This window comes from Aythya ferina, assembly GCF_964211825.1.
Source record: "Aythya ferina genome assembly, contig: HAP1_SCAFFOLD_95, whole genome shotgun sequence".
In the NCBI taxonomy this organism is placed as follows: domain Eukaryota; kingdom Metazoa; phylum Chordata; class Aves; order Anseriformes; family Anatidae; genus Aythya; species Aythya ferina.
The window spans coordinates 172,855-184,707 of record NW_028181423.1 but is presented as its reverse complement, the minus strand read 5'-3'; the positions used below and the strand labels follow the sequence as shown (position 1 = coordinate 184,707).

Here is an 11,853-nt window from a genome sequence, read left to right as displayed (position 1 = left end):
CTGGGCAGCAGCAGGACCCTGCCCTGCCCTGCGGTACCAGGGGGGCTCCTTCCACCCTCAGCTTCTCCCCGCAGCCCCTGGGCAGCTCCCCAGGCAGGCTGATTGTGGAGACTGGCAGGTAGCAGAGGCCCTGCCGCGGCACACAGCCTCTGGGGCACAGCAGGGACCCTGCTCTGCACCACAGCCCTGGGCACCCCTGCCTGCATCCCCGGCTTCACAGCCTGCAGCCGGCCTCAAGAGACAGGAGCCCTCGGGCCCTGCATGCTGACCCTGCAGCACACAAGCCCTGCATGCCCTTCAGCTCCAACACCAAGCATCCTCCTGACAGCTCCCATCAGCTGAGGGCTGGGCCAGCTCCAGGAGAGCCTGGCAGGGTGTGCAGTGGCATTGCCCTGCACCCAGAGACTTACCATGGGGAGGTGGCTGGGAAGCTTTCTCCCTCTGCCAGCTCTCCCCTGCCTTCCTATTCCAGGCTGCCCTGAACCTCTCTCCCCCTTCTCTCCTCTCCCCATGCCAGCTGCACGCAGTGCCCCCAGCAATGCTGTGCCTGGCAGAGGAGCTTTATCTGGGTGGCTGAAGCAGCTTCTCAAGTAGTCCAAGTCTGATGCAAACTCCAAAGCCTCTCACAGTGCTAACGGTCCCACTGAGGGACATTACTGTCAAGGCCTCCCCATGGACTTGTTAGAGCAGAAAAGGGCAGGCAGTGAAGACGGGGAGACCAAGGCCCAGGAAAGGCCCTGATGCTGAGGAAACCTTGATGTGTCCCATGAAGTCCAACAGTCGGGCCCTGACCCCAACCTCTGGGAAGGGAGATGCTGTCCCTCCAGTGGGGTTTAGGGCTCTTCCTGGGTCAGTGCACGGTGGGTAAGTGCCAAGTACAAGGCTACAGGAGGACATCTCCCAGGCTCCTGGAGGGGGATGAGAAGGCATTGAGGCCCTACTGCTGTAAGGATGAGGTGTCTCCTCATAGGCATCACTGACGGAGACAAGGGCCAGAGCCCAGCAGACAAAGCTGTTGGCTCTGTCGGGGGTTTCATCTTGCAAAAGATACTTGACAATAACCACCACACGCTGTCCTATTGTCCTGGTTTCAGTTAGAACAGAATTAATTTTCTTCCTAGTAGCTGGTGGAATGCTGTGTTTTGGCTTAGGATGAGAAGAGTACTGATAACACCCCGATGTTTTCATTGTTGCAGAGCAGTGCTTCTACCAAGCCAAGGACATCTCAGCCTTTTGCTCTGTCCTGCCAACAGGCAGGCTGGGGGTGCAGTAAGAGCTGGGAGGGGACAGACCCAGGACAGGTGACCCAAACTAGCCAAAGGGGTATTCCATACCATCTGACGTCATGCTAAACAATATATAGGGGTGGCTAGCCAGGGAAGGGGGCCGGACTGCTCGGGGTTAGGCTGGGCATCGGTCAGCGGGTGGTGAGCAATTGCATTGTGCATCACTTGTTTGTACATATTATTATTATTTTCCTATTATCACCATTGTATTATTATCATTATTATTGTTATTATTATTTTGTTATTATTATTTTCCTGTCTTATTAAACTGTCTTTATCTCAACTCACGGGCTTCACTTTCCATTTCTCTCCCCCGTCGCAGAGAGGGAGGGGGGAGGGTGAGCAAACGGCTGTGTGGTATTTAGCTGCCAGCCGGGTTAAACCACAACACCTATGCTGTCACGTCTGCACCTGTTTCCCTGCAGGACTTAGATACCCACCTTGATCCCCACCTTGCTCTCACCTTGCTCTGAGCACCTTCCTGACTTGACTGATTTCTCTCAATCTGCCCTCATTAATCCATGAAACACAAAGCCAGGGGCTGATCCGGACATCCCTAGAGAGGGAGGGAGAAGGATGAGTGAACCTCTACAACAATTTAGTAGAGGTAAGAGGCTTCAGCTAATATTGATGCTGCTTTAACACAGAATTAAAACATTGATGTAAGGCCGTTAGCCAATTTTAAAGAGTAACCACTTTTAAAGAAAACCCACATTTGAAGAGTTTTAAAGAGTAATCCCTAAACCTAAATGCTACTCCAACACCCTGACAAGAATCCCTATTCTAATGCTTGAACTCAAAGTATTCCATGAAGCAAAACTCAGCCCATAGTCCTTTGCCCTTGCCTTTACTCTTGTCCTCACCCTAATCCCTGCCTTCAATACTAGCATTAACATGTTCCATTAAACCTAGACTTCTAGGCAGATGTAAAACAAAAAACTGTTCCACAAAGCTTGCCCATAACCTAACCACAGACCTGACACCCTAAGCAGAACAGCCCATCTGCTAAATTTCTAATCCAGAAAAGTGAACCCTTGTCTCTAAGGGACTAGAGAGGTCAGCTCTGCCTCAGGATCTCCAGCCCCAGCAGGTGGAATGTGACTGTGGCAGGGACTGTGAGGTCACTTCTGTCTCTGCAGTGGATAGGGCAGCAGCAGGAACGTGTCACAGAAAGGGACTGTGAGGTCACTTCTGTCTGAAGCTGACAGGTCAGCCTTGCCTTCTCCCTGGGATCTGTACTTTCCAGCTGACATCTGCCAGTGGCCCTGCTAGGCCAGCAGAAGGCACCTGGTTGGCATGCTGACTATGGGATCCCCTCTTCCTCCATACCCAGGAGGACCCAGACAGAAAGAAGGCCCCCATATGGGTTGTCCTGTCCCTTCTGCTTGAGTCCATGACTGGAGAGCAGGAGGCACAAAGCTTGGCTGTGTGTAGCCAAGAAGCTGCAAGAGCAGCAGCCAGCCCATGGCTCAGGAGATGCTGCTGAGGTGACTTCTGTCTTGTTGATTGCTGTACCCATGGGCTGAGGCCAACTGCGTGAAGTTCAACAAGGCCAAGTGCTGGGTCCTGCACTTGGGGCACAACAACCCCATGCAATGCTGTGGGAAGGGCGGCTGGACAGCTGCCCAGGGGAAAAGGACCTGGGGATATTGGTGGATAGTCGGCTGAATATGAGCCATCAGTGTGCTAAGTTGGCCAAGAAGGCCTGCCTTGTACCAAGGATACTGTGGTCAACAGACGTAGGGAAGTGATTGTCCTTCTGTATTTGGCCGTGGTGAGGCCACACCTCAAGGATTGCATTCAGCTCTGGGGCTCCATGTGTAAGAAGGACACGGATCTATTAGATCTGTGCCCCATCCCTTAATGCATTCAAGGCCAGTTTGGATGGGGCTTTCATCAACCTGATCTAGTGGAAGGTTTCCCTGCCCATGGGAGGTGAGTTGGAATTATGTGATCTGTAAGGTCTTTTCCTACCTGAACTATTCTGTGATTCTGTAAATATGAAACACAGCACCATACCAGCTACTAGGAAGAAAAATTAACTCTATCTCAGACAAAACTAAGATAATGTCCAGCACTTATTCCATACAATCTATGTCATGCTCAGCTCTGTCACTTTCTGATTAATCACCACCACCTTTCCTGTCTTTTGATACACACACAAAAATGTCATGACCTTAGTCGATTGGTGTCAATAATAATAGTAATAATAATAATTCCTTTTGCGTTCTATTAAATTGCCTTTATCTCAACCCATGAACTTTTACTTTTTTTTTTTTTTTTTTTTTTTTTTTCCTCTGAGTTCTCTCCTCCAACCCATTGGGTGAATAGTTTTGTAGTGCTGAGCTGCCTGCAGGGTCAAACCACAGCAAGTCTTCTTGGTGCCTAGCGTGGAGCACAAAGGTTGAGATGACAGATCTGACCAGAGCATTTTAAAAATAAATTATTATAAGCATTAGATCAGTTTAACAGTTGCTGATCACAATATTGATCTTTCTGATCTGGGGTCTGTTGTGCTTCCTTTCAGAACTGTGTTGTATAGCACATTAGTAACTTCCATGTCATGCTGTTTGTCAGTTCTGGGGGCTGGTTTAAGGTTACTGTTTTTCTGTATTGGATAACATTGACTTCTGATAGGATCAAATTATTGCCCCCTCAATACCTCAGGAACCATCTCTTCATCTCTTGGAAACTATTAAGAATTACAGTCTTTGTCTTTTCTCCTCAGGGAGTAAATCTATGCAGGGTGGTGGGGGATGCTTTTCCCCACTTCTTCACTCTCCCTTTCTCCTTCACCTCATGCTTCTCTTCCAGGCTAATTACAATAGCTCTTCAAAGCTTTGAATATCCTTGGGATGGTCAAACCAGCATGTTCCTATTTTTAGGTCTCCTGAATACCATTCAGTTTTTGTTTAAGTTTAAACAATTACTTAAACATGCCATCCAGAGATCTGTCCAGAGGCAGGAAAGTTAGGAGTGGCAGGGAGAGTTTGAGGATCTGGGCAGACGTCTAGTGTAGTGGGCATGTCCAGTGCTTTGGAATTTCACCTCTGAGCAAGTGCAGAATCCTAAAAAAACTTGTGAAATGCTTAGAAATTTGTGTCATCATCCCAGCAATTTCAAAGAGACACAAATCACTGCAATATGCTGGTGGTTAAGGTATGCTTATGAAGCTACAGTCCACGCCTCTCAAACCACTATGACTTTTCCTGCGGGCACACTCCAGCCCCTTTGACAGGCCCAGAGCCTGTCCAAAGCCACTCCAAACCCTGCTACAGGCCCTACAGGGCTTAATGGTTAAACACATCCCTATAATAGGCCCTATAACCACTCCCAAACCTGCAATAGGCCTTGCAGCCACTCCAACTCATCCAAAAGGCCCCGCAGCCAGAACAACTCCTGTGATGGTCCCTACAGCCACTCCAGCCCCTGCAATGGGCCACATCACTGGGCCAGAGAACCAACCTAAGCCAGTATCGGTTGCCTCTACCTGCAAGAGAAAACAGTGGGTGTGAAAAACTCAGTTTTTCTTTAGAAAGGAAGGAAACTCCTACCCAGACAAGAAAGGAGGAAAAAGAAGATGAGGCAGGTTTCTCCAAAGTTGGGCCATCTTGGAAGCAGGAGGTCAAAGCAGAAGAAATCATATAAGCATCAGAAACCAAATGGTCCCTGTCCCAGGGTAAGCTACGAGGTATGGGAAAAGATTTCAGCAATCATCTTGGTGAGCACATTGTCATCTGGCTGCTCCAGTGGGGGGAGAACAGGGCCAATAGCCTGGAATTGGAGAGCAGGGAAGCCAAGCAGCCAGAATCTCCCTCTAGGGAAGGGCTGATGGACAAAGCCATTGGAAAAGGGCACAAGGAACTTACTCCCATCATGCCTGAAGGAAAGGTCTCCCTTGAAAGATCTTGTACGTCAACCAGGAAAGTGGACCACCATGCAGAGGGGTATCCATTCCTGAGGAAATTAGACATGCTGAAGGCGATCTGTAGAAACCTAGATAACAAACAGCTATCCAAAGATCCAGATGAAGTCAAGTGCACATGACCCATGTGGCAGGAGTTTGTACAGAACACACCATCATCATATGCCAACCCATTGGCAGTGATGACCAGGAAAGACCAAGAGGAACCCATGGTGGATGAATTGGCTAGCCAACTATGGCATTACAAAGAAAGTCTCTCTTCTTCCCTATGGGCCTGTGTCTCATCCAGAAAGAAACTTTCCCAAGAGGTCCAACAGCTCCAAGAGAATATGGCTTCCTCCCCACCTGCACGAACCAATAGCTCAGCTATCAGATGTAAGCATCCCTCTGCTCAAGAAAGGTAACATAGTGGGTACATACCAGTTTCTATCCTGTGCTTTTGACTGTGTGACCATGGAGAGGCCATGAGAAAATGCGATGCAAAAATTGACCTCCACCTTACAGGCACGGATACATGAAGCACAAGGAAAAACATTGTCAAAAAGTGGTTCTTCTGAGACACTTGCTGCTCCAATTTCTAGTGGTCAACCCTCCAAACAGAGTAAAGAATACTATGAGCAGGACTCGAGGGGCACAGCTTTCACCCTGGGGGAGGGAGAGGACAATCAGGTATATTGGACTTTGAGGATTATTGGCCTGGCACATCAAACACAAGACTTAACTGTATTGGAGGCTGAAGTGAGTCTAATGGGGGAGTGGAAAATGCAACGCATTGGGACTGGCCTGGAGGCTCTGTGTAACCTTGGCGTAGACTACTTCAGGAGCAGGTACTTCAAAGGTCCACAAGGGTATTGGTGGGCTTATGGCATAGCTGTCTTGGAGACAGAGGACAGGAAACAGTTGTCTACCTTGCCCACTCTTTCACAGGACCCTTCTGCAGTGGAGGTGCTGATGGCCAATGAGCAGCAGGTGCCAATCGCTACCACAACAGTGCACCTGAGGCAATATTGCACTAACAGAGACTCCCTGAGTCCCATCTATGAGCTGGAGAGCCACGGAGTGATCAGCAATACTCTCTCACTCTTTAATAGTCCCATATGGACAGTGCAAAATTCTAATGGTGAGTGGAAGAGAACGGTGCACTTCTGTGGCTTGAATGAAGTCCCACCACCACTGAGTGATGCTGTGCCAGGCATGCTAGAACTTCATTCAGTACGAACTGGAGTCAAAGGCAGCCAAGTGCTATGCCACAATTAATATTGCTAATGCATTTTTCTCCATCCCTTTGGTGGCAGTACGAAGGCCACACTTAGCTTTCACATGGAGGGGTGTCCTGCCCACCTGGAATCAACTGCCCCAGGGCTACTTTTGCCATGGGCTGATCCAGACTGCCCTGGAACACAGGGAAGCTCCTGAACACTTCCAACATACTGATGCCCCATCACATGGGGCAACACAGCAGAAGTATTTGAGAAAGGGAAGCAAATGTTCCAAATCCTTCTGAAAACCTCTATTGCCCTATAACAAAGTAAGGTCAAGGGACCTGCACACGAGAGCCTAATGCAGGCTGTCCAGGTTCTGTGGGACCCCTGCTTGGGGAAAGGTTGGGCATCGGTCAGTGTGTGATAAGCAATTGCACTGTTCATCACTTGCTTTATACATATAACAATAATAAAAATAAAGTTTATTATTATTTATTATTAGTATTGTTACTGTTATTCCTATCTCTTCATTTTCTGTCCTTTTACATTATCTTTATTTCAACCCATTGTCTTTTTAGGGGTGGGTGTGAGCTAACAGCTGTGTGGTGCTGAGGTGCCTGACAGGTTAAAGCACAACATGTTTGACAACCACAGTCTAAAAGCACAAATCACCCTTGTAAAAGTCATCCTTCCTGTGTTCAGAGAAGGGCAGTCGGTGATGAATTCGGTCTGCCTCAAACACCACACCCCAGCAAAGACCCTGCTGCCTTCAGGTGCTGTCAGCCCTGAGGCCTTGAGGACACCTCGAGGGAGCCCAAGGGCACAGAGCAAGCAAGCAAAGCGGGTGCTGTGCTGCTGAGCTGGGCCAGGCTCCTGGGCCCAAGGGGAGCTCCTAGCAAGCGGGCAGCGCATCAGAGAGACAGCTCTGCCCAGGAGCAGCTCCTCTGCACAGCGCAGAAGGGCTGGGGGCTCTGACAGCAGCTGGCACGGGGAGAGGAGAGAAGGAAAGAGGGCTTGTGAGGAGCTCAACAACAGAGGGCAGCGTGTAGTAGGACACATCTGCAGGCTCTTGACACTGTGAGTCTCTGGCAGCAGAGCAATGCAGGTGGGGTTGCTAGAGGGGTCTTCTACAGCTGGCACATCCGATGGCTGATAGTATCTGTCGGGATGGGTCTCTGTTTCTGAAGTGTTTTAGAGAATGGCATTATGAGGAAGCATTTCAAGAGGAAGATTGACTCTTGGTTTATCTGAAGGGTAAGGCTTTTTCTGCAGTCTGTGTTTTGAGATTCCTGCCATGGAGGGGAGGCAGATTTCATAGTAATGGATTATTGGGGTTGTACAGCAGACTGAGGCTCCTGGAGCATTGCATTGAAAAATCAAAGTGCCAGTTATTAATTTTGTGAAGTCCCTTCCCACACCTCATCCCACAGACTGCACCAACATCATCATTGTGGTCCTCTCAGGTTTTATCCTAGCTGACCTTAGGAGCTGCAAACCCTCTGTGATACCCAGTGCCCTGTCTTTGAGAGGTGTCTGCAGGCCAAAGCAGAGCACACAGCATTTGCAATGAGCAGGAGCTGCCTCCTCTGCAGGCAGAGCTGCAGCACAGGAGGGTCTGCTGAGTGTCCGTCTGTCCCTCCCTGGCCTTGCCTCCCCTGGCAGCAGCACGCTGGTGTTCCTCCTGGCTTCTCCAGCTGGCCGTGCTACTGCTGTTCTTGTTTCCAGGCATTAAAAGGAGCTTGGAGACAGGTCAAGGGAGGTGACCCTCCCCGTCTACTCTGCCTTGGTCAGGCCTCACCTGGAGTGCTGTGTCCAGTTCTGGTCTCCCCGGTGCAAGAAAGACAGGGATCTCCTGGAAAGAGTCCAACGGAAGGCCACAAAGATGATACGGGGCCTGGAGCATCTTCACTATGAGGAAAGGCTGAAACCTGGGTCTGTTCAGCCTTGAGAAGAGAAGACTGAGAGGGGATCTTATCAATGTTTACAAATATCTTAGTGTGGGAGACAGAGGGATTTGGCCAACCTTTTTTCAGTGGTTTGTGGGGACAGAACATGGAGCAAATAGCCAAAACATGGAGCACAGGAAGTTCCGCACCAACATGCGAAAGAACTTCTTCACGGTGAGGGTGATGGAGCTCTGCAACAGGCTGCCCAGGGAGGTTGTGGAGTCTCATTCTCTGGAGATATTCAAGGCCTGTCTGGATGCCTACCTGGGCAGCCTGCTCTAAGGAACCTGCTTTGGCAGGGGGGTTGGACCAGATGATCTCTTGAGGTCCCTTCCAACCCCTGCAATTCTGTGATTCTGGCTGGGGATGGGGTTTCACATGCACATGAAGTGAACCCTTGGTGTGCTTGGGGAATGGCAAATACAGGGACAGGGTGAGGTGTCTGGAGATGTGCACTCTGAGTCTGGATTCAGCAGTGTCCTGCTTCTTTTCAGGTGAACATGTGAGCATAATTATCCTACAGCTCATACACATGCCAGCAGAAGAGACCAGCCTCTATAGACAGATCGGCTGTCCCCTCTGAAAGTACAACCTGAACTAAAGGGACAGTACCTTTGCCTCTGAAGATTCACAGGATTTCACTTGGAATGCAACAGAAGTGCCCAGGATTTATGCCTTATAGACAGTCCTCAGGTGTGGTGGGGCAGCTAGAACATAATATAGAAAATATAAATCCACCTATGTTCTTCATCTCTTGCTGTAGGTCAGGACTGACTCCTGCATTGTCCAGAGCAGAGTTGCCTGCTCCCATGGAGGCCCTAAGGCAGCATCACTAATATGGCATGAAAAAGACCCGCCAAAGGTCTACGAATATTTGCAGAGGGAGGCTTAAAAGAGAAATGGAAATTATTCCTCTCACATAACTCTGTGGTAAATAGTCTTCCTCTGTCTTGAGCAGGACTCCGTGGCAGAACCTGTAAATGTCCAACAGCAGCTCTGTGAGTGAGTTCCTCCTGCTGCCATTTGCAGCCATGCGGGAGCAGAAGCTCCTGCACTTCGCGCTTTTCCTGGGCATCTACCTGGCTGCCCTCCTGGGCAACGGACTCATCCTCACCGCTGTAGCCTGCGACCACCGCCTCCACACCCCCATGTACTTCTTCCTCCTCAACCTCGTCCGCCTCGACCTGGGCTGCATCTCCACCACTCTGCCCAAAGCCATGGCCAATGCCCTCTGGGACACCAGGACCATCTCCTATCAAGGCTGTGTTGCACAAGTCCCTTTCATAGTCTTCTTTTTTGATGCAGAGTATTCCCTTCTCACTGTCATGGCCTACGACCGCTACGTTGCCATCTGCAAGCCCCTGCATTATGGGAGCCTCCTGGGCAGCAGAGCTTGTGCCCAGATAGCAGCAGCTGCCTGGAGCAGTGGCTCTCTCCAAGCTGTCCTGCACATGGCCAACACATTTTCCCTGCCCCTCTGCCACGGCAATGCTGTGGACCAGTTCTTCTGTGAAATCCCCCAGATCCTCAAGCTCTCCTGCTCAGATGCCTACCTCAGGGAAGTTGGGGCACTTGTCTTTAGTGTTTCTTTAGTTTTTGGTTGTTTTGTTTTCATTGTGATGTCCTATGTACAGATTTTAAGGGCAGTTCTGAGGATGCCCTCTGAGCCAGGCCAGCACAAAGCCTTTTCCACGTGCCTCCCTCACCTGGCTGTGGTCTCCCTGTTTCTTAGCACTGGCATATTTGCCTACCTGAAGCCTCCCTCCATTTCTTCCCCATCCCTGGATCTGGTGGTGGCTGTTCTATATTCAGTGTTGCCTCCAGCAGTGAACCCCCTCATTTACAGCATGAGGAACAAGGAGATCAAGCATGCAGTAAGGAAACTATTTGAATACATCTTTCTTCAGCAGAAATAATGTGCATATAATACTAACAGGACACACAGGATTTCTGAAAAAAAGACTCCATGCAAATTCTAGAAAGTAATTTTCTTTATTATTATTTCCTCTAACTTGTGGCTTTGATTTAATGTTATTCTAAGTCTCTTAATTTATTATTATTATTATTATTATAAGTCAATAATTTCAAATACCTTTACAATCGATATTCATGTTTAAATAAAGACAATAAAGAAACTGGGAGAAATCCATTGGTCTCAACTGCAATCTCTTCCCATCACCAGTGCCTCCAGCTGTGAACCCCCTCATCTACAGCATGAGGAACCTGGAACTAAGGGATGCAGTGAGGACGCCATTTCAATACATGTTCTTCAGCTTCTTCACCTATAACAATTATCCTATAATCAGAAACACCTATTTTTCTCAGATTTTTTTTTCTTAGTTTACATTTGTCTGTGTTATTATTTTCACTAACTATTGTTTCTGATATAAATAATATTATTCTTAGCCTTCTACTTGTTAAAGATTTACCTATAGAACCAGGCTTCCTGTGTAGATAAAGACAATAAAGAATCCAGCAGAAATTCATTGGTCTCAGCTGCCATGTCTTCCCATCTCCTCTGGAGCTGGGGGAGCAAGCCCCGGCACGCAGGAGGGGCTCAGGGACAAGAGCCCAGCTGACACATGAACGAGCAGCCCTGGTGGCCCTCGGGGCTGCCCCTCACTGCCCGCTGGGTTCTGCCTCTCTGCTGCCTTCGGGTCGGGGCTGCTGCTTCCCTGGAGCCATGGCCAGCAGCAGGATGTGGCCTTTTCACTGCTGCTTTCTTTTGGCTTCCACATTGGTCTCTTGTGTTTCTTGTATTTGGGTTAGACTTTATACCTCATGTAATTTGATGCCAGTCCTGTTGTCTCTGCAGTGGCATCCATGTCCCAGCAGGCAGCAGCAGGCACTGTGCAGTCCTCTGTCACAGCTGGCCTCCCTGCTAGCACCAAACAAAAACCAAACAGTAACAAAAGGGGCTGTTCAGGGCAAACCAAGAAGCCTGGATGCCTCTTCCAGTGCTACTGTCTGGAATAGAGAGAAGGGGTTCCTCCTTGCTCTTCTGTTTTCTGGGCCTCTTCATGGAGTAAAGAACACAGGCTGAAAATCCCAGGGTGATCTGTGAGGGATCAAGGACTGCACCAAGAGCTCTCTTTATGGTGACACTTGCCAAAGTAGACAACTGGATTCATCTGCATGGGACTACACCCCCTGTAGCGGGGCTGATGGCCGATGCAGGCCTGGAGAGGAATCTGGAGCTGCCAGGAGAAGTCAGAAGATCTGCAGGAACAAGGTGTTCAGTGGGCAGTGATTAGAACCTCATAAAATGAGTGATCATCCAAAAAAGGTTTTGGTAAAGGAAAAGGCGAATTTGAGGAGACAATGGGCTAAAGCAGGCCTCTGCAATGCCAGAAGTGGTGGTGAAGAGTCATCAGGCAAAGGCCCATAAGACTGCAGAGTAACTGAGGATAAGCATTTTGAAGTGCTGTGGGCAAGGTCTGGTGCAGCACTTGCCTGCCCTTTGTGCCCTTAGAGACACCCGATTGTCCTGCCCA

General features: G+C 49.2%; 1 protein-coding gene across 1 annotated transcript; it reads left to right on the top strand.

Annotated features, from left to right (window-relative positions):
* Positions 1-9,390: 9,390 nt before the first annotated feature.
* On the top strand, positions 9,391-10,275 carry LOC311428565 (olfactory receptor 14C36-like; the record flags this gene model as incomplete). Its single annotated transcript, XM_084539955.1, has 1 exon — positions 9,391-10,275. The coding sequence occupies one exon, from the start codon at positions 9,391-9,393 to the stop codon at positions 10,273-10,275; it is 885 nt and encodes a 294-aa protein (XP_084396081.1).
* Positions 10,276-11,853: the final 1,578 nt, after the last annotated feature.